This window comes from Phalacrocorax carbo, chromosome 3 (assembly GCF_963921805.1).
Source record: "Phalacrocorax carbo chromosome 3, bPhaCar2.1, whole genome shotgun sequence".
NCBI classification, from domain to species: domain Eukaryota; kingdom Metazoa; phylum Chordata; class Aves; order Suliformes; family Phalacrocoracidae; genus Phalacrocorax; species Phalacrocorax carbo.
The window spans coordinates 54,267,260-54,289,173 of NC_087515.1; the positions used below are offsets into that span (position 1 = coordinate 54,267,260).

General features: G+C 41.9%; 1 protein-coding gene across 3 annotated transcripts in view; it reads left to right on the forward strand.

Annotated features, from left to right (window-relative positions):
- Positions 1–21,914, forward strand: part of AGPAT4 (1-acylglycerol-3-phosphate O-acyltransferase 4) — a 91,139-nt gene that overhangs the window by 50,113 nt on the left and 19,112 nt on the right. For all 3 annotated transcript variants that reach the window (XM_064446945.1, XM_064446943.1, XM_064446944.1), the window contains 3 exons: positions 7,922–8,083; positions 10,411–10,564; positions 19,936–20,038. In XM_064446945.1, the coding sequence (XP_064303015.1) occupies positions 7,922–8,083; positions 10,411–10,564; positions 19,936–20,038 (419 nt within the window). The remainder of the gene's footprint in view (positions 1–7,921; positions 8,084–10,410; positions 10,565–19,935; positions 20,039–21,914) is intronic.

A 21,914-nucleotide genomic window follows, 5' to 3' on the forward strand; every position in this document is an offset into this window, starting at 1 on the left:
GATTTAGATAAAGAGTTCCTCCCTCCTAAGAAAGCAGACTAATACCTTGTTTTGGCAGTCTTCTGCAGCATCCTCTTCTAACTTAGCTACTGGCCACTGTCAAAAGTCCTGCCCTTGGATTGCGTGAACCTATGACTTTTTGCAGCCTTTCCTTTGGGCTCTTTGCATTTCCTGGATTCAGGCACCACTCCGGTTGCTTTCACATTATAATAATGACAGTCTGCTTGAAAAAATAAAAAGGGGCCTTAAAACTGGAGGAAAACGAACCTAAGCATTACAGGCCCTGTGTATTACCAAAATGGTGGTTGGCTCCAGATTACTGAGGAACAATTCTACTGTCATGTCTACAACTTGAGCACAGAGCAGGAGGATAACGTGAGACATCAGGAGATGTAGGGAAACCTGTTTCTGGCAGGCAGATGTACGTGCCAAAACCATTGTCCCTTCAATGTGCTCATTATACAGTGGTACGTTAGTATAGTCTATCTAATTGTGTGAGCCTAATGGCTACAGTTCTCTAAATAAATCTGTGTTTTAGAGGGTCAGGTGCTTCTTCAGAAAGCACTATTGTAGAAACTTGAAGGATTATTTCAGTATACAAAGTAATAGGAGCCTACAAGGTCAAAAATACCTTGTTTTACATTGGTGCTGTGTGGTTGGATTGAATCTCATTAGCTTTAATAATTTTTTTTAATAGTTTCCCAAGATAATCAGGATTATGTTTTAATTTTTTTATACTGTTCCCTACACATAAGAAAACCACTACATAAAAGCATAGCTGTTGGACAATTACTGTGCTGCACTAACTGAAAAGAATTTTTCCTATATTTAGATGCTTACAGTCATTATTCAGTTTGTATTTTTGCTAATCTTCAGAATATTTTAGGAGTGGTTTTTTTAAACTGTTTCACTCTTCAGTAATGTACTGTGGTCTTACTTCCCAGAAGCTAACTGTTCCAGTAAGAAGTAGTTCTCATGTGCTCTCACTTGCATAGATGTCTACACAGCAAAGCAGTGCATTTCCCTGCTGAATGGCTAACCAGTTGAGGTTCATCTTAAGCCAGGTTAAAACAACCAAACCAAAAACCAGAAAATGACACACCATCAGTTTCCTGAATGAATTGTCTGTGTGGGCATACTGGTACTTGGCTTGGGACAGCACGGTAGTGGATAAATGCATAGGCATGGGGGGTGTAGCTTGGTTTGACTTTGTGCTACCTTACACAAGCTTGCAGTGTGTGAAGCTTCAGAGTTTGGTGTGCAGCACAGTTAGGAATGTGAGAACCATTATGTTGAGTGCTGGTCTTGAACAGAGGCTAAAAGCAGATGTTTGGGAAAGGAGTTACAAGAAAAAGGCAAGTGTCTAGAGAGACTTCGAAGTGGTGTTCCAGCCTCCAGCGTTTTGTGGCTCAAGGAGTTTGTGAGCCAGTGGGGTTTTATATTTAATGCTATTTAATTTTATACTCCATGAAGTTTCTATGCAAACTTCAGGTATCTACCAACATCTTACTAAGCTGATCTCATGTCCACTGCTGCTGAAAATGAAATCTTGCACAGTGCCATCCTGTCTCCTGCGTCTGTTCTGGTGCTTATCTGCCCTGTGTTGGCATGTTTCAGACACCCCTCCTCTCTCTTCTGCCTTAAGAAATCCAATGAAAAAAGGAGAAAGGACTTGGGGAGTGGGAAGAGGGTGAAGGTGAAGACAACTTATGGCCATAGGAGTGGGACTGATTGTCCTTGGCTGCAGCAGGCAGACAGAAGGGCTTTGTTGTGACATCCAGTTGTACCCTGCAGCCCTGGCGGGCAACAGCAGTGCTCTTAACGGTGTTCCAAGCATGTGCCCAAACTCTCAGTATTTTATAGCTTGAACCTTTATTAAATTAAGCCAGTAAGAACTGATTTTTTTTTTTTGCTTGGTTTTGGTGATTTAAAACCAAAATTAAACTTCCTTAAATGTCTCTTGCCCCTTCTGGCCACAAAAGAGAAATGTCTTTCCCTTTTCCTCTATGTTTTTAATCATGATATGGAAACTATCCCTCCTGGTCTTAGTCACAACATTAAATCTGTGTGTTGTTCTGCTCCTTCTTTTGTTTCTCTTCTCCAGTACTGGCTTCCTCCTTTCTCCTCATAGCGAAAGTCTCAGCAGGTTTATAATGCTCTGTCAGTGTGGTGTGTTTGTTTTTTTTTAATCAATGTGGTTTTGGTTTTTTGCTGTTTGCAGGGGCTGGGGTGGGGGTGGCATAGTCTCTTGCATGTTGTTGTTAGGTCTGTGAACCTGAGTCCTCTTCTAAGGACCCAGTTCTTATACTTTGGTGGCGTGAGGTTCTCTGCTTTCATGAAGGTTTTTAAATGGCTGTGGAAGAAAATGGAGCAAAAATGACCAAAGGAGATGCTAAGAATACAGAAGCATGTGTTTGTGGAGGAGGGGAAAAAAAAAAGGATTGGCAATTTAACATTTATTTTACCTTTTAATTTTGTCTTTAAGATGCTACTTTTGGAGCACCCATTGGAAATGCTAGGAGGTACTAGGTTGACAGTACTGAGTGAGAGCCAGAGATCTATCCATTTGTAATGGAGAAGGAGAAAACCACATCAAGAAGCAATTCTGTGCTCACTTTTACTCTTGCAATTTTTTGTAGCCACTGAGATTGTCTTGCTAGCTACAGTTGGGCTCTATGCAGCTGAATTTACTGACGTGTAACTGTTTGCAGCACCAAACCTTAGGAAGATTTTTGGTTGTAGTGGAAACTTCAAAGAAGGAAGCAAAATTCACAAAAACTAGAAGCTGGCAAGGATTTCAGGCAAACCTGTGTTTAGCCCAAACTATTAATTACTTGCATGTGTATCCCACTTGTGGTTTGTTTTGGGGTTTGTTTTTTGTTTTTGAAGGGATCTTTCTGTTTTGTTTTCAGTCCTCGACACCCATCAGCCACACATACCTGCCTCCTGCTGCTGCCAGGCCTCAGTGATGTGTGCAGGAGGGAGGGAATATGGGGGTGCTTAACGCCAAGTCAACATCATGCTGCCATGGGCAGCATAGGCATCCCTGTACATCTGAGTCCTGACCCCTCCTGACAAAGAGGTGCCTGCAACAAGTTGCAAGGGAAGGAGGAGCTGTGCCGCCGCTTGGCTTTCCGTAGAGTCGGAAACAGCATAGCCCCAACAGGATGGAGTTTTGTCCACACCAATGTTTCCAAATAAAAGGCAGGGCTGTTGTTATGATCCTGAGCCAGGGTGACTGTGTTGGTTGTGTCGTGGATGCTCTGCTTTTCCATCCCGTGCTGGTGTAATGGCTGGGGTAAATGCCAACTCTGGTGTCTGTGTGTTGCTCTGCTCTGTACATAGAGACGTGGTCTTGGTGACAGATCCCTGCACTCTGCTGTGCCCTTCCCTTTTCCTGACTGTGACATTCCAGTCCTAGGACTTACCTTCTTCTTAGTGGTGGACAGCCTATCTACTGTATCAGCATTTAAAGACATTAGTAGCATTTAGTTTCTTCAAGGTGTGTGCTAAGCATGCCTTTGAAAACAGACCCTCTGGACACCAGAACTTGAAATCAGGACTCAGGCATGTTCTGAAGACGGAGGTGTTACTCAGGGCATGAACCACAAACACATTAGTACACTCCCTGCCAGGATTCACTGTACCCTTCTGCTTCGTTGCTTGATCTGACCAAGCAGTGATAAAATAGCTTTTTTTAGTAATTTTGCTAACCCTTTTTCTGAGATGAAGACATTTATACAACCAAAAATTGCCTGCGCTTTAAAGCTAAACCTGCGGGTTTATCTCTTCATCTTCTGGTCTCTTGAGTTGTTAATGCTGGTGGTCTTTCTACCTTGACAAAACACAAACATCATTCTGATTGGCTTATTATATTGGCATTAAAATATATGCATTTCCAAAAGAGGCCATAGTTGTTTATTCCTTGGCAGGGTAGACAAGTCAGAAAACCATTATGAAAAACCAGTTGTTAACTATCTTGCTTTCAGTTTCTCATAAAAAATTGCTAAGCACATGTAATAATTTTTAACCCTAACTATCTGTTTCATATGCCAGGAAACCCGAATTTTATTTAGAAGTTATTTATATTGAAGTTGCTCAGTTGGAAAAACTGAGTATGGCCTTAAATATAGGTGTGAGAAGAGACTTTTGCTAAGTTATTGTATGGGACTGAGTGTGTGAATGCAGTAGTTCGTTTGTACATTTTAATACATGAATAGAAGTTATATAATTGTTCACAAAGGCAGCCAAAACTACATTATTATTTGTATTGCATCTTAGCATATGCTTGGGCATACAACCTCTAAAATATTGCTGTGTTACTTTTCCAACATGGAATGTTTTATTCAATATGAAGTGTTAGAAATTAGGAGCCTAACTAAATTTCTGGAACCATAGCATTGAGGGACTAAAGAAACATCTTTCTACCTTGATGTCCTGGAGAGTATGATATGAAGGACTGCTACATTTCAGAAACAGAGCAGACTCATCAGAAGTATGTCAATGCAGCCTGGAGAGCAAATAAACGAGGCAAGTTGCTGCTGCTAATGGTTTGCAGCTACAATGAATTTGTTTTGAAACTGTGGAACAAATTTTGTTAGACATCCTCAGCTTGCAGGTTAATTTCATGCTGTTTGTTGCATTCTGTGATCAAGAGGTGTCAAATAACTGATGCTGGACATATAAATCAAGATTTTCTTTCTGTGACAGCATAACTGTACAAACACATCTAAATCAAGCTCGTAAAAATAATTTTTTTGCATTATGTTAGTGCGATCATTCACAAAAGGAGAACTTCATGGGTATTTCCATCTGAACAAATTCAGCCAAAAGAAATTAACCTGGATTAAAATGCTGTTACTGTAGACAAGTTGTCCTCATCCAGTGATAATTTCATTAACGCCTGTTGGAATTACACAGTTCTGAGCACTGAAAATGTTTGACTGCCTTCAAGAAGGCAGCTTACATGGAATAAATCAGCACTTTTAAATGAGATTTATTCTATTGAACAAATTTATTCTGCTGAATTTGAAGGTTAGAGGTGACTGTCACATATTTACCAAAGCGCTTTGGTAAAGGAAAAGGTAATGGCCGATTCAACTAGAGCTGCGTTTTTCCCCTCAGGTATTTACACAGGAGCTGTGCACAGGTAGGTGACTGAAACAGAATAGATTGTAGCTCTTGTTATTGCAAGAGAGATGGTAGCTACTGAGAGGGGGGCCTAATGTATTACTCCCACACGAGAGCAGTCTTACCAGTGTAACGCTCTGAGGAGTTTCCTTTCTTTAATTAGTTCGGTGTCATTAGCCTTCCTTCTACTCCTAGGATAGATGGGGTGCACAAAACAACATAAGGTGGTTTAGTTTCTCTTTATCTGCATCTAAGGAGTCATACACTCACGTGTCTAAAAGCACTTTTAAATTTTAAGAATGTGTCAGCACAGAAGATGAGTGAGAACGTGCCCTGGGGAAGAATTCAAACATCCCTTCTGCTTTGGTGGTTATACCTGCACTGCGTGACACCTTAGCTCACATTGGTTTTTTGTTCCACTGGGGAAAAAAACAATGGTGGCAACCTCTCTCCTTCCCCTTGTGTAACTCGCACACTTTTAAAAATATGCAAAATAGCTGTGGTGAAATAGTTACTTTAGCTTGGTTTTTGGAATAGGATTCCTGTGTTTTAAAGTCTGAGTGGGAGAACTATTAGATTGCCTTGTCTGACTCTGCTCTGGAGGTCTTGTACATCCATGTACATACAGAGCACACTTAACATTTGTTTATGATAGGTCTTATAAGACTGAACACTTACTGTGAATAAACTTTCAGAGTATGGGGGGCTTTTTTCTATTTTTTGGGGGGTGGCACTGTTGCTGTTTGCCTCATTGTGCAGTGGCTTGTGCTAGGCTGTAGCTGACAGCTGCCCTGGTTGTGGCTGAGGCAGGCAGCAATTCCCTAAGGTTCTAGCCCTCCCTGCTCAGCTAGAAACACTTGGCAGCTATTGGGGTTTCTTGGGGCAACACCTTGGCTCAGCTGTCTTCCTCGGGCATGTACAGGGGAGAGCAGTGGAAGAGCGTATGAACTGGTCTGTGTGCTCTGAATGGAAGCTATACTGTACATGGCCTACAGAAGAATAATGCTCTTTGGAGGCTTTTAAAGATATATGCTAGAACTATTTACATTTATGTTGGAAATAAGAAAATTACTTGTATTATGAGAAAAGGGAAAAAATAGAGAGCTAAGGAAAGTGGTGGGAGGAGAGCCTGTTCCTCTGTAGCCAATTTGGAGAGCTGGAAGAGGAGTCTGGGCTCAGGATTACTGCTGCCATGAATAGGGGCTAATGACCAACATGGCTTGAAATAGAAACGGCAAAAAGTGTGCTGAATCCTACGGCTGCTCCTTGTGGGACAGCTGGGTTTGGAGTCCTGATATGGGCCCATCACTGAAATTCTCAAATAATCAAGAGGGAGCACTTTATTACGAAGTGTTAAATCACTTGACAGAGATGGTTCCTGCATTCTTAGAAACAGAATTGTCTCATGTCATCTTCTGCTCTGCTTCTGTGTAACAGTTGCTAGTGTAGCTATATGATGTGCACTAGCCTTCCTGTCTTCTGAGCTTTTAGATAGCTTAATTGTTTAAGGTATTTTCCTTCTCAAGAAAGGAGAGCAGATGAGAGAAATGAGCTGAGAAAAAGAATTAGGTCAAGTCTCTTCCCCTAGTAACCAAATGAAGAAAAGTGATCAAAAAATAAAAGCAAATAATTTCTGTTGATGGGAATTTCTACCAGTAAATAATTCCTACCAGTCAAATATGATGTCCTGGAACCCATCTGCAGAGCACTTTGATGAGATACCTTATAATGATATAATGGATAAAAACTGGACCATAATTCCTCCATCTATCCTCTAAGAAAATGTCACTTTTTCAGGAAATGTTGAAGCAACAATTTCTACACACACCCCCTGACACATCCAAATTTATTCTTTAAATTACAAAGTGAAATATAAGACAGCTTACCAAGATGGGCTAGCTTGGAAGACAGGACAGGAGCAAGTGGAATCAGTTCTCCTCCCCAAAGGGATGTCATTCTGAGAGGATCATGGAGTTATGTTCTGGAGTCAGATTTGAGATTTGAAACTTGTTGAAAGCTTAATAAACCATAGACTCCTTCTGGAGGGTCTGGACGTATCACTTCAGTGTCTGTCACACCTGTGAGACAGGATCAGTACTTTTTTTTATATTTCAGAAGCATGCTCTGAAGAGAAATGCATTAGTGTAAGTATTTCTGCCCTTCCATAAACAAACCTAAGCACAACGGAAGTATTTTTATTGCTGCTGTTTGGAGTGTTGTTTAAGGTTTCTTCCATTGGGAAACCATGTGTATGCATCAACATATTGTTGTGCAGCAATGTCTCTGTGACTCTGCTTCTCATTCAGAATAGTTTGGGGTGTGTTGGTTTTTGTTTTTGTTTTTTTTTTTCCTGTCATGGTGAGATGTCCCAGCTTTGGGGAGAAGTAAAGATGCAAGGTATCTCAAGGGAACTTGAGTTGCCACTGCCCAGCGTCTGCTTGAATTAAGAATTCATTTTATGTGGTTTGGGTCTTTTGCATGGATTCCTCAGTGTTTTAAGGAATTCGGTTTGTGTTTTGGGTTTCAGGGTTTGAGTAGGATAGACAGACAGACACACACATATATATGTTTAATTCTGGAAGTCTTCTTTCATGCATATGCCCAAGATTAGATTTGACTATTCTGTTGTATGAGGAAAACCTTATTTATTTTTGTTTTGCTTTTGCACTGGTGTTAAAATTGGGACTGGTTGATATGAATCAATATGTTAGTACCTAACTGTGCACGTGTCATACCCACAGAAAACTCTAATTGGTGTAACTCTTCTACTTGCTTTGACTCTGTCTTGCAGAGTTCCAAAGTGCTTGCAAAGAAGGAGCTCTCCTACATGCCTATCATTGGCTGGATGTGGTATTTCCTAGAGATAGTCTTCTGCAAGCGTAAGTGGGAGGAAGACCGGAAAACAGTCATGCAGAAGTTGCTGAATCTCCGGGACTACCCTGAAAACTTCTGGGTGAGCGACATCTAAGAAGTGGAGTGTAAGGTGCTGTAGCACTTGGGAGGGATGAAGGGCATAGACAATATGTGATAGTCACCAGGTTGTTCCTGAGAACTTTGATTCATGAGTTTCCTGGCAGTATCATGAGGGTATTCGCTAAGAATTGAATTCTGTCTTGAATTTCAAATGTAATAGTCTGTCTTGTCTAGTTTCTTCCTCTATAGTATAGAGTCCTACAGATGTTATTGCAAAAATACCTCCACTGTGATCCATTCAGTAAACTTTGTGGTCCTCTAAATGCAGGAGCTGGAGAGGGGTATATGCAGGGGTTCATGGCGGTATAGCAGATGCATGTGACAACATTGTATTGAAACACGTTAGCTGTATTCTTTACCTAAGCTCCCCTCTCACAAAAGATTGCTGTGTTCATACTGGTATTTTCTCATTCCGTTTCCCTGTGGTTCTGCCATTCTTGTGAACACGCTAGGTCTGACATGGCCCAGTAGAATGGGAGCCACAGATGAGTACCTGGTCAGAGAAGTGGCCCCTGGGGCCATCGGCAGCATTACAGGGAGAGGACTGGTGTCACTGTTCAGTAACAGGAAAGCGTCACTTTTTGCATCACGATCATTTTTAGTATTGAGCTTGCCTTGGATTTCCTAGTCTGGGAATGAAAAGCCTTTGAATTTTTTCTCTTCTCAGTAATCAGAAAAATCCTAGTTCTCGTGAGCTGGTGATGGCAAAAGGGAGATTCAGTTAAGGAAATGGTACCTTAAGTAGCCTCACAAGAGCCTACTAAGGAACTATTGCTTAAGAAGCAGTTTCCTAGTGAAGATATATATGCTGTATCTCTCATTCTCTGAAACAAAACTTTTTTTTTTTTTTAAAAAAAATTGTCATTGTTTTAAATGAGCGCTAAGCAATTGAATCTAAGCTCTGTGCTTGGATAATGATTAAATGACTTCCAGGCAGGAAGCTGTCTAGCAAAGGGACCGTTCTTGGTTTCTAGTTCTAATATCTCTCGCAGGGATTTGCCTGTGCTCTGTGACTCTTAAAAAGGTGTTGAATGCCTTTCTGTACACCTAGGCAGTTCAGCACTAATTGGTGAGCTCAAACCACCACCATCCTTTACTGCTGTAGAGGGATTACTAAGTAGGAGCTATACCGATAGTAAGAGAGAGACAGTTGTTGACGCACACCTGGGGTTATTGCAGTGTGGTGTTTTAATTTGCATTTTTATGGTGATGTAATGTCAATAGGCACAGCAAGAGCACCTTGGAAGGTGGAAAGGCAGAGCATGCTAAGTGGGGTAGAAGGATTTTCTCATCAGCTTCTGTATGTTTCATCTAGCTGTTTAACATTATGCATGTGATACATGAGTAAAAGAGCTCTTAGATGAGCTGGAACTGAAACTGGTTGCTTGGCTAGTTTTCTTCAGTCTCTCTGTTGGCTAAACCTTTGCGGTGGGTTATGAGGACTTGGCATGATTTGGCGATGTTCTCTGATGTGTTTGCATTCAGGCTTGACAGAAAGCAGATAAACAAGTGGTAAATCTCCCAAGATCTGCCTGCTCTCCCCTGCCTGCCAGTAGCAAAATTGTAATAATTCGTGTCTGAACACTTCCACTGAATAGTTCATATGGGGATGAGGCTTTCAGTTGTCCTGGATCTAGTGCCTTACATCTGTTCCAGCTCAGTCATTGGCATCAAAGTTATGGTCTGCAGTTGTCAGTGCCCTCATGCCATAGTGAAAGCAAGTGGGTTGGAGTGAAGGGAAGCAAGCTGGGCACTGAAGCATTTCCTAGAAATGTGTTTGGTTTAGACACTTACCAAGTTTTAGATACCATGACACTCAAACACCTCACTAACAGCGAGAGATTTGCAACAGGAGGTATGTTTTGAGTGTCTCTTGTTAGAGATGGAGAGATGGAGTGACTCATTCAGAGAAAGCAAGTCATTCTGACAGCAAGTAGCAGAGCAGATGTTAAGTCTAGAGGCGAGAGTTCAAACCAGAGGATGGCAAGTTGGATGGGTGGGGCAATTGAGAGTGTTTGGTTTTGGCTTTTTTAGGGGTTTTTTTTTGAGATTTTTTTTTTGTGGGTTTGGTTTTTTTTTTTTGTTTAGGGAGGTGAATTGTGGGGTTTTGTGGTTTTTTTTGTGTTTTTGTTTTGTTTTGTTTTTTAACTCCAGGGCAATTAAATTACCTAAATGGGTATGTGACTACACCTGTCTCTTCTAGGAGTGTCCATTTGAGCTGTGTTGGTGGGAATTAGAGAGGCCTGTGGTCAGACAGATGTAGAAGACCTGAGCTGCTGTCTAACTGTAGTTCTCTCTTGGTTTTAGTTCCTGATTCATTGCGAGGGCACGAGGTTCACAGAACAGAAGCACCAGATTAGCATGCAGGTAGCCGAAGCCAAAGGACTGCCCAAGCTCAAGTATCACCTACTGCCACGAACAAAAGGATTTGCTGTCACCGTGCAGTGTTTGAGAAATGTAGGTAAGGAAAGTCACAAGGAGCAATGTTAAATGGTTATTTCATCTAACTACTGTCACTTTGCCATGCTCTTCTTTTCCCTGTAGCATGTGTCCTAGCAGAAATGCCCTGGGATCCTTTCTGACCTTTTTTCCACTAGCCTGAGAAAATGAAAGATTAGGTTCTACTAACAAAGTCTTGTTTTGGTTTGGGCTTTTTTATTTTTAATTTTTTTGTTTTGTTTTCTATTACTGTGAGTCTGTATCGGGGGATCTCAAGTTGCATGTTTCGTACCTATTGCCAAACTCTTGCCAAAGTATACTATTTCTTAGTATTTACTAAGCAATCCTATTCTAAATGAAGCAAATATCTCACTAGAGAAACTGAGGCAGCATGTCTTAAATGTTTTCTTGTCGCAAATACCTGCCTTAAATAACACCATTTAAAAATAGTAATATTAAAATATTTTTAAAATATTAAAAAATATTCTGCTTTAAATTTCTGTATAGATGTACTCTTTAGAGTTTCTTTGTGGAGCTGGGGAAGGGGAGTAGACCTCAACTGAAGATACATGTAGGTGAAATTTATAAATAAATTATTTCTACATTTCTACATTACAGAACATGAGTTTTTCTTTTTCAATGTTGTTCTGAACTCCCCACCCCCTAGTTATTTCTGGTTACTTGCATTTGCCAACTTTAAGCTGACATCAGTAAGCATATGGCATACATGCCTTTGAAGTTATTTTCTTTGACTAATACAATCCATCAAAGTCTTCTGCTGTGTACTTCATGGGCAAAGGAAAGACAGTTTTGGGGGGTTTAATAGATTTGGGTGTTGTTAGAAGGCTGATACCTAAGAAAGACAAAGTGGTTAGTGGTTTAGAAGAAAATGTTCTAGCTTGACTGAAGTTAATGTCAAAACTTCTTTTGTCTTTGAAGACATGTTTTCATGTGGCGTATCTGGAATAGCTGCTGTAAAAAAAAGCTTTGCAGTCAGCTGTCTTGCTATCCGTCATGTTTCTTCTATGTATCCTCATGCAAGTCAGGCAGATGATATCACTGTTGTAGCTTGTCAGGCATCCACAACTTCTCACCGCCAAAATGGATAGCATAGTTTGGACCTTTTCTGATGTGTGAAGACGTAGTAAGTTATGGGCAGCAACTCCCTTAAGGGCAGTTTAACCTTCCCTTTTGCATAAGGGTGACTGTTTTGCTGAGGGTGGGGGCAGGTAGACTTGAGGCATTGAAGAAGAGCTGCTGAGTCAAAACTCTGTGAACTCCAATGCCCTGAGCTGGGAATCAGGGACAGGTTATTTTGGTGGTGATTTTGTTCTTTTCACTACTCTGTGTAAAGCAAGCAAAACGCGGTATGATTGTAGACAAGTAGCTGATTTGTTGGAAAATGTTTCAAAAGGAAATGTTTCTAAGGAACCCAAGGGACATATAAAAAAAGGTTTGGGCATTCATGTGATATACTGCAGTAGCATTTCTTAGCATCCTAAATATTTGAAATACCTTCAGAAAAAGAAGACAGAGATTGCTAGATTACTTGTATGCTTAGGGAAGTGTATGTTACTACCTCAATCCAGAAGCTGTGACTTGCTAGATCAAACAGGGTAAAGCTAATAAGAAGGCAGTATTTCCCAGCGAAGGTTCAAGGGGAAGCAGAGTCATAACTTCTCATAGATCGTTTTTGTTGAAAAAACTGTGTAGCTTAAAAACCCAACCAGCAAAACTCTGAGGGAAACAGCTGATGACCACACATCAGAGCTACAAATTCTTCTGGGTATGTTGCTTTATTGCCTTGTTGCTTTTTGCAAAGAGAGGGAGGTAGTAAGAATTACTGACTGGGTTACTATATTTCTCTTCTATAGAGACAAGGGGTACATGTGAAGAGCATCTGAAACACCTTTGTAAACAATATTTTATTCTTAGAGCTCCTTGTAACATTAATATGTGCAGGTAACAAGAAGTCCATAAATGTTTTTTGAATTGGGAACATGATGGAAGTCTGTTTTGACAGTCCATGATCTAGAAATGTAAGTTCTGTCTAGAAATTATTCCTTTTGTGTATAAATACTGATAGGATTTGACCATTTATCTCTCTTAATCTGCACTGACAGTTGGTACCCATGTCATAAGTAGCAACATGTTGATGTAGGTGTCAATATATGGAGAGGATATATGCTGTTGAAATTTGGGCTTTTTTTTTTCTTTAAAATATTTACATTGGTAAATAGTACTATTTTACTTGTTTACTGTGAATCCCCTGAGTCTCATTGTTATGGTCTGTCTTATAGTGTGGCCCATCAAGAGACTGTACCCCTGTATTACAGCCTCAAATTACATGTTCCAGACAGCAGCAGTGTGACTGCTGAATTGCTGCTTTGTTTGCAGAAGAAGCAATGGCAACATGTAGATGTTGATGACTTCAGTTCAGTGACATCTCTAATGATCTAGAAGAATGACTTGCAGGCTGATCTGCCTCTCTTGCGGTATGATCCACATCCATTTCCACGGCCAAGTCTGCAGAGGGTATCCCTGTGTGTCTCTGAAACCGAGAGACTGGTGCTGAATTGCCTGAGCCCATTTTGGGGCCTGGCATTCAGGCTAATGCGCTTTCTGCTCTTCCACAAGGGCTGGTGGGCCGGGCTGGAGAGCCTCGCTAAAGGAGGTAGCTGCAGCATGACATAGCAGCAAAGGCAAGCCAAATGTTTGGATCTAGTTCCAAGCTGGGTGTGACAAGAGTTCAGGGTTTCCTTTTCCTCTATTCTTTGTTCTTCCTTTCTGCTAAGGGTGTGATTCAACCTGTCTGAGGCTGTGGTACTATAGGATGGATCAATGGTGGTTTCTGTGGCTGTGGAAGTAATTCACCCACAGCAGCAGTAATCACAGCTTGGTCCTTCTCAAAACTTTGTATCAACTCTTAATGCTACCTGGTTCGGTAGTTCTGTGTCTGTTGGAAGCAGGCATTGGTGACGTCAGTCTGGGAAGTCCATCTGTTTTGAAAAACTTAGCTTCAGAAGGAGTTTGTTTAATATGCATTCATGGGAAACTGCCTCCATACCAGTGGTGCCATATCTGTCAGCATGAGCAGATATATTTGGATAAAAATATCTTTCACACAAAATAACAAGAACCTTCCCTCCTAACTCATTTCTTGCATAAGTGATAATGGAATTCTATTCTCTTCGGAGACTTACTTTCACAAATTCAGATCTTTTCACACAGTTTGATTCTTAAAGGAGTGTTTTAAATATTTTTTGAACCTGCTCTGATATTTTTATTGGTGACCATCTGTGCCAGTTTGGTAGTACAGATGCAATCCCCAGGAACTTCATTGCTAGAAGCTGTTTGCTGTCTTAATAACTTATTGCTAGGTTGTAGAGTTTGCTACCTGTATTGTTTGTGGAAGCAAATGAAAATACAGATCTGTTTCTAAAACACTCATCCCTTACTTACAGTAAAAATAAATGTCATAAACATTGCAGAAGATATATTTCACTGTTACTTTTATTGCCTGGCTGTATATCAGGCAGCTTCTTTCAGCTGTTTTTCCTTAGTTAAGATTTGTATTTAAAAATGTGCCTCATGATGGATTGTAGATAAGTCCAAGTTGTCAACCTTTTCCTCCAACTGTGCATGCTGGGAACTACTGTCGTAGAGGGAATGCATGAGAATAAATTCTAGGGTGCTGTTGTCATGGAGTTCAGTATGACAGTGGGGGTTTTGCAATGACTTTTTTTCCCATGAGCTGCACTTTCTTTCCCATGAGTCCTGGATTGTTTCAATGTTTAGTGATGCTCCTGGTCAACCTCCTAAGCAAGCTACCATGTTAGAGAAGATGAGTGATCTTTTTGCCTAAGATGACCAGAGCAGTGAAATATTAAATCAAAGGATTGTGTCAAGGTGTCTCTTATACCAACAGTACAGTGAATCCCAGTGTCTCTTCCCCTCCCTTTCCCAGTCTTCACTTCCGATCATTGTGCGCTACTATGAAGCTATATGTAGGCATCCTTGTTGCCTGTAGGTTGATTTGTCGGATGATCATGCTGGCATGTGGCACCGTGTCCACAAAATAATGCATGAAATTCAAGAGGACAGTTGAAGGAAATAAAATTCTCTGTAGATATGTAATCCAAAGATTTCTTAGGTCAAAATTAAGAAATTGAGTCATAAATTCTTAAGAATGTAGCTCTCTGTCAGAATGCTGTACAAAGAACAACAAGTTAAAGATATTAAAAAAAAAAAAGCTGGATGGAGATGAGAAAACAAAAAAAACCCTAGTCTTTTTTTTGCCAGAAAATACCAATTCAGCTGGAGAAATCTTTTTTGAGTTATGAAATGTTCTGAGCCTTTGAAAACGCTTCCAATTATTGACTTGTGTTCATCTTTTAATGAAAAAGGTGTTTTATTTTAACTTTTCTGAGAAAATATTTTATTTCAAAATTGAAGCAAAACTTTTAAACGCTGACTAAATTAGTCAGAGAGTGAGACTGTTGCAATGTTTTCAAGATCCTGTGGGTTTATCTTTTTTACTTGGTTTTGAACGTGAAATTTCTGCACTCTTCAGCTTTTAAATGAGAAAGTCATGATATGTCCAGTTCTAATTATGTAATTAAGAAATACAAATTAATGAAGGACAATTCCAGTGTGTCATGCAGCATGCAAGTGCTGGTTTGGCTGTGGAAGCTTTCTGGCAATATTTAATTCAGTGTAGTCTTTTACTCTGGCACTCGTACTGTTGTTCTTTTCTTTCATTTCAAAATGGAGAGGCTTAACACTTCAGTTATTTTATAGTGTACAGGGAGGGTAGAATCATAGAATAATTTCGATTGGAAGGGACCTTAAAGTTCATCTCATTCCAACCCCCATGCCGTGGGCACGGACACCTTTCACTAGACCAGGTTGCCCAAAAGCCCATCCAACCTGGATCTGAACACTGCCAGGGATGAGGGAGCATCCACAACTTCTCTGGGCAACCTGTTCCAGTGCCTCACCACCCCCAGAGTGAAGCATTTCTACCTTATATTGAATCTAAATGTATCCTCTTTCAGTTCAAAGCCATTCTCTCTTGACCTATCCCTACAGGCCCTTGTAAAAAGTCCTTCTCCAGCCTTCTTGGAGGCCCCCTTCAGGTACTGGAAGGCTGCTATAAGGTCTCCCCACAGCCTTCTCTTTTCCAGGCTGAACAACCCCAACTCTCTCAGCCTTTCTTCCTAGGAGAGGTGCCCCAGCCCCCTGATCGTCTTTGTGTCCCTCCTGTGGATTTGTTCCAAGAAGTCCATGCCCTCCTTACGTTAGGGGCCCCAGAGCCGAATGTAGTACTCCAGGTGGGGTCTCAGGAGAGTGGAGTAGAGGGGGAGAATTGCTTCCTTTGACCTGCTAGCCATGCTTTGTGTGACGCAACCCAGGGTACGGTTGGCTTTCTGGGCTGCAAGCGCACATTGCCAGGTGATGTTGAGCTTCTCATCATCCAACAGTACCCCCACGTCCTTCATCTCAGGGCTGCTCTCAATCCACTCTCTGCCCAGCCTGTATTTGGGCTTGGGATTGGCCCGACCCGTGTGCAGGACCTTGCACTTGGCCTTGTTGAACTTCATGGGGTTTGTACAGGCCCACCTCTCATGCCTGTCAAGGTCCCTCTGAATGGCATCCCTTCCCTCCAGTGTGGTGACCACACCACGCAGCTTGGTGTCATTGGCAAAGTTGCTGAGGGTGCACTTGACGGCACTGCCCATGTTGCCGACAAAGACGTTAAGCAGCGCCGGTCCCCAGAGCAACCCTGAGGAATGCCACTCTCCACTCTCCACTTGGACATTGAGCCATTGACTGCAGCTCTGTGAGTGCGACCATCCAGCCAATTCCAGTCCAGGTAGATGATGTCAGTTGTTCTTCCCTCATTCACTAGTGCTGTAAGGTCATTGTAGAAGGCCACCAAATTGATCAGGCACGATTTGCCCTTAGTGAAGGCAGGTTGGGTGTCACCAGTCACCTCCTTATTTTCCATGTGCTTTAGCATAGTTTCCGTGAGGATCTGCTCCATGATCTTGCCAGGCACAGAGGTGAGAGCAAGTGGCCTGTAGTTCCCCTGGTCTTCCTTTTTTCCCTGTTTAAAACCAGGGTTTATGTTTTTCCCCTTTTCGAGTCAGCGGGAACTTCACCGGTCTTCCATGACTTCTTCAACATGATGGGTAGTGGCTTAGCAACTTCATCCACCAGGTGTGTTCCCTCAGGACCCACAGATACATCTCATTAGGTCCCATGGACTTGTGCACCTTCAGGTTCCTCAGATGGCCTCAAAGCTGATCTTCTCCTACAGTGGGTGGTTCTTCATTCTCTGAGCCCCTGCCTTTGCCTTCTGTGACTTGGGAGGTGTGGCTTGAGCACTTGGCAGTGAAGACTGAGGCAAAAGAAAAAAAGCCCTTGAGTACCGCAGCCTTCTCCGTATCCCAGGAAAGCAGGCCTCCCATTTCCTTCCGGAGAGGGCCCGCATTTTGCCTAGTCTTCCTTTTGTCACTGACATACCTATGGAAGCTTTTCCTGTTGCCCTTGACGTTCTTGGCTCGATTTAATTCTATCGGGGCTTTAGCTTTCCTAACCCGATCCCTGGCTGCTTGGGCTCTTTCTCTATATTCCTCCCAGGCTATGTGTCCTTGCTTCCCCGCTCTATAGGCTGACTTTCTGTGTTTGAGTTTGTCCTGGAGCCCCTCGTCCAGCCATGCAGGCCTCCTGGTGTTTTTGCCTGACTTGCTCTTTTTTGGGATGCATCGCTCCTGAGCTTGGAGGTGATGCTTGAATATTAACCAGCTTTCTTGGGCCCTTCTTCCCTCTAGGCCTTTATCCCATGGTACTCTACCAAGCAGATCCCTGAAGAGGCTGAAGTCTGCTCTCCTGAAATCCAGAGTAGTGAGCTTGCTGTGCTCCCTTGTTGGTGCCCTAATGATCTTGACCTCCACCATTTCATGGTCGCTGTAGCCAAGGCTGCCCTTGAGCTTCACGTTCTCCACCAGCCCCTCCTTGTTGGTGAGCACGAGGTCCAGCGTAGCACCTCTCCTCGTTGGCTCCTCTATCACTTGGAGAAGGAAGTTATCATCAATGCATTCCAGGAACTGTCTGGATTGCTTATGCCCTGCTGTGTTGTCCCTCCAACAGATATTGGGGTGGTTGAAGTCCCCCATGAGAACCAGGGCATGTAAATGTGAGTCTTCTCCTGTCTGTCTACAGAGGGCCTCATCCGCTCTGTCTTCCTGGTTGGGTGGGCTGTAGCAGACCCCCTCTATAATGTCACCTGCCCCTGCCATGCCTTTAATCCTGACCTATAAGCTCTCACTCGGCTCCTCATCGTACTCCAGGAATAGCTCCATGTACTCCAGCTGGTCATTGCCTTGGTCTCCCTGCCTGTCCTTCCTAAAGAGCCTAGATCCTTCCATTCCAACACTCCAGTCATTGGAGCCATCCTACCACATCTCTGTGATGCCTAGCCCTATAGGTGTGCGCACGTCTCCAACTCTCTTGATTCCCCATGCTACTTGCATTTGCATAGAGGCATTTAAATTAGGCCCCAATGAAGCTGAGTTACTGGTGGGAGTGGTTAGTATTCCTTTGTGTTGCTCTTCATGTTCTCTGCTCCTGACTGTTATCCTTCTCCAGGCTTTGGTCATCTATTGCTAGTGCTGGCATCAAACTGGTAGAAGTGGGATGGATTGAGGTTCCCCTTTCCCTGCAACTGCAATTTAAAGGCTTCTTCCCCAGCTTGACAGGCCTATGACTGATGATGTTCTTCCCCTTCTCTGACAGATGAACCCCATCAGCCCCCAGTAGACCAGGTTTCTCAAAGTGAGTCCCATAGTGTAAGTAGCCCAACCCCTGGCTGCGGCACCAGTCCTGTAACCATTTGTTGATTTGTCAACAAATGTGTTCTCGTGTGTGAAAACTGATATTTTTTTAGTGTGCTTGAAGTAGATTTTGGCTTATGTTTTGTAGTTTTGAGTTTGGGCTAAAAACCCAACTGTAGTAGGAAAAGAACAGTTGTTAATGAGCAATACATTCTGTATGCAGTGACAGGGTTTTGGCCTCTGTTTTCAGGATTTTCTTGCAGCGCTGAAGCCAGGCTGTTCTCTTCCGCACTGTGAATTCTGTTTTGCAATAACAAATGTTGTGGTGAGTTTTGGGGGCTGAGCGTTGTGACCAAGCCATATTTATCTCTTGTAGCTACAGAGGCTTCAAAACCAAAAGCAAATTTGTTCTGTGTAATAAAAAGCTTTCTTAGGTAGCTCAAGAGCTCTCACAATAAAGGTTCATCACAGTGTTCGTTATTGGAGACCTCTAGAGCAGAAAACCTAAAGTACAGCGAGCTACATGTGAAGTGCACGTTAGTCATTTTTGTGACCCAAAAAAAAAAGTTTTGTTCCTGGCATTGATCTTAGAATTCATACTATGATGCACAGTTGGTTTCAGTTTCAGGAAAATTAATTTTCTTTGGCAATTTTGTGACATCAGGAAAATAAGGATGAGTTCAAAGAAACTCTTTTGAAACGCTTTATGTGGTTTAAAAAGAGTGAACGCTTTTTTTGTGGAAACTGCTTGTTAATGTTGTCTTAGTTTAACTACGAATGACCTTTGCAAATACTTCCACTGTTACTGTGCAGTCCTGAACTGCAGAAACAGTGTTTTCTGGAGACTGAAATTTTGGTTGCAGTTTTGTTCTGTGGACCTTGGATGTTATATTCCTCACAGCTGAATGTCTTCATAGCAGCAGCCCAGCTCACACAGGATGTGGTCTGTTTTTTCTGTCTCTTCCTTTGCCCTATAGCAAGTGTCTCAGTTTTCAAATAACAGACCTGAAGGTCCCCAGAGGTTGTTCTGAACCCCAGCAATTCATAGTTGCATTAAGTCCTCTTGCTGTAGGATGTGTCTCACACACACTTTACCCATTCTTAGTCAAACTGCATATATTGCTCATTGTTTATCAAGTATGTATCAGTCTGGTTATTTTCCCAGATTTGGGGGGGAGTTGTGTCATTCACAGTGACTTCAGAAAGTTGATAGTTTTCAACCATTTGACTCCCAGGATGTCTTAGCTATGTCAACTGTCAAAAACTGTAACTGTGTTCCCTATGCCCAACATGATGTGCCTGATGGGGAAGGAGACATGGGTGGAGAGCCAACTCTTCCGTTCTACTGGTGCAGCTCCTGAAAGGGTCACTGTTTATTTGGCTTCTTAAAACCTGCAAGTTGAATATTCCATTGTCATCTTTACCGTGGTGACAGCTCAAACTATAGTGCTATTGCTGATGACTTCATATTTAAATATGCTCTTTGTCTGAGAGAGAATTACTTATTTCCATTCTATTGCTACAGTAATCACATAACCTGTTTCTCTTCTTGTAGTTTCTGCGGTCTATGATTCTACCCTCAATTTTAGAAACAATGAGAATCCAACATTGCTGGGAGTTCTAAATGGAAAGAAATATCATGCAGATTTATATGTAAGGCAAGTAATCCATGTTTTAATTCCTTTTTGTCATGCAGAAGTGTGTACTTGCAGTCACAATTCCACAAGTAAGGAAATATTTTCAAGTAACTAACTGATAGCAAATCTCTACCAACATAGCTTCACAGAGCTGCACATAAAAACTCATATGGGACGGGAAGAGTTTCTTGTCACGTTCAGTGACTATAAATATGTGGGGATTCTATAAAGCTCTACAAGATTTTTTTGTTTGTTTGTTTTATTAATTTCTGTGTCTGTTTGTCAGCTCAGCAGCAACAGTGGGGTCTCTTTTCACTTGCTTGTCCAGAATATCAAACATCTACTAAGTGTTCAGATGGGGAGACTTTACACCTGTCTCTGGCACAGTAGTTCCCACTCAGGCGGAGGCCAGGCTCAGGACTGTTACGGTTTCTGTTTGTGTAGTTGTTGATGTATTTGACTGCTGCTCCTTCCCTACAAAGAAGGGGGTTGTTTAATGAAAAAGCAGTTACCTGGGGTCTGAATCATTAATGTTTCTGTAAGTGAATGATACCCCCACAATGGCCTCCTTTAACCTTCATGAGAATGGGCCATCTCTAAGGCCCTTCTTCCCAGGCCAGGTTCTACCAGCAGCACCAATGCTGTAGGCACTTAGAGTATGTGATGGTGTAGAGTTGGAGCATAGGAGCCTAGAAGTGATCCCACAAGTGATCAGGAGTTAATCATAACCTCTTCATATCTATAATTGGCTGATCTAATTGGTTTACCTTGGGTAGCCACATGAAGTGGAAGAGGGTGACCTTTTCTTCTTACCTCCCCTTTTCTGCCTGTTTGAAAAAATATTTTCTTCAGAACTGTTCTTGCCCAAGGGTAAAAAGAAACTTTCTCTTGATTCCTCATGGATGCAGCCTAGTGGCCTTGTGTTTGGTGTACGTGGCTTGTCTGGCTATTGTTTATGGAGAAGCAGCTGGCCCTACCTGCATGGGCCACTCCTCCTTGCCATGTCTCCCTTTACACCCTTCCAAGTGTGTAAGTCCATCTGGCTGAGCATGGAGATTGCTTTTCACAACTCAGGCTAGCTACTTGCCCCTCTGTCCTCTTGAGCTTCCTGAAAAACTCTTACAGGCAGGGTAAACCTCATGGCAAAATTTGTTTTGGCGATTATTTGGGGGCCATCACAGATATTCTTAAATATCCTCCATATTTGCTTACTGCAGTGCTGTAGATCCTGCACTCAGTAGAAGCTTTTACAATTTGGATGGCCTGGTTTGTCTCTGCTTAAATTGTGTTGACTTCTAATGTTTGTCATCTTATGACTTTCTTAAAGGAACAAAACAGCAGTGTTGCACCTCGTAATTTATTAACTGCAAACAGGAGTGTCCTGACTGTGAAAAGTGCTCTTTTCTGTGCTGAAGGAAGTTAATTTGATGTTGCTCTTAATGGATATTAATTAAAATGTATGCTATATTGAGAAATGTAAAATTATTAAATATTGCTATTCGCATACCTAAATGAAGATGAGAAGGGGTTTTTTTTCTGTCACGGGATTATTGACCTAAATTCATGTAATGTGATGAAAACTCTGTTTTGTCAGGAGAGGGTTTTTCAGAGATAGGAGCCATTTTGCTGGAAATTATCCAATCAAGCTGCATGTAACAAGAATTATAGGAACTAGAAATGTTACCTGAGAAATACTAGAGTGCTGTACCCTAAGTATAGGAGAACAGTTTGTTTTTTTCTCTCTAATGGCTGGCTGATTAAATACAGCCTTGTACTCCATAGGTGGGGTAAGAAATTAATTAATTCAAAACCTTTGTTTGGAAACAGAAAATTGCAAACCTTTAATCTAGAAAGTGGCTCTGGTGAGTTCAAACGTAATGCATTAGTATTTCAGAAA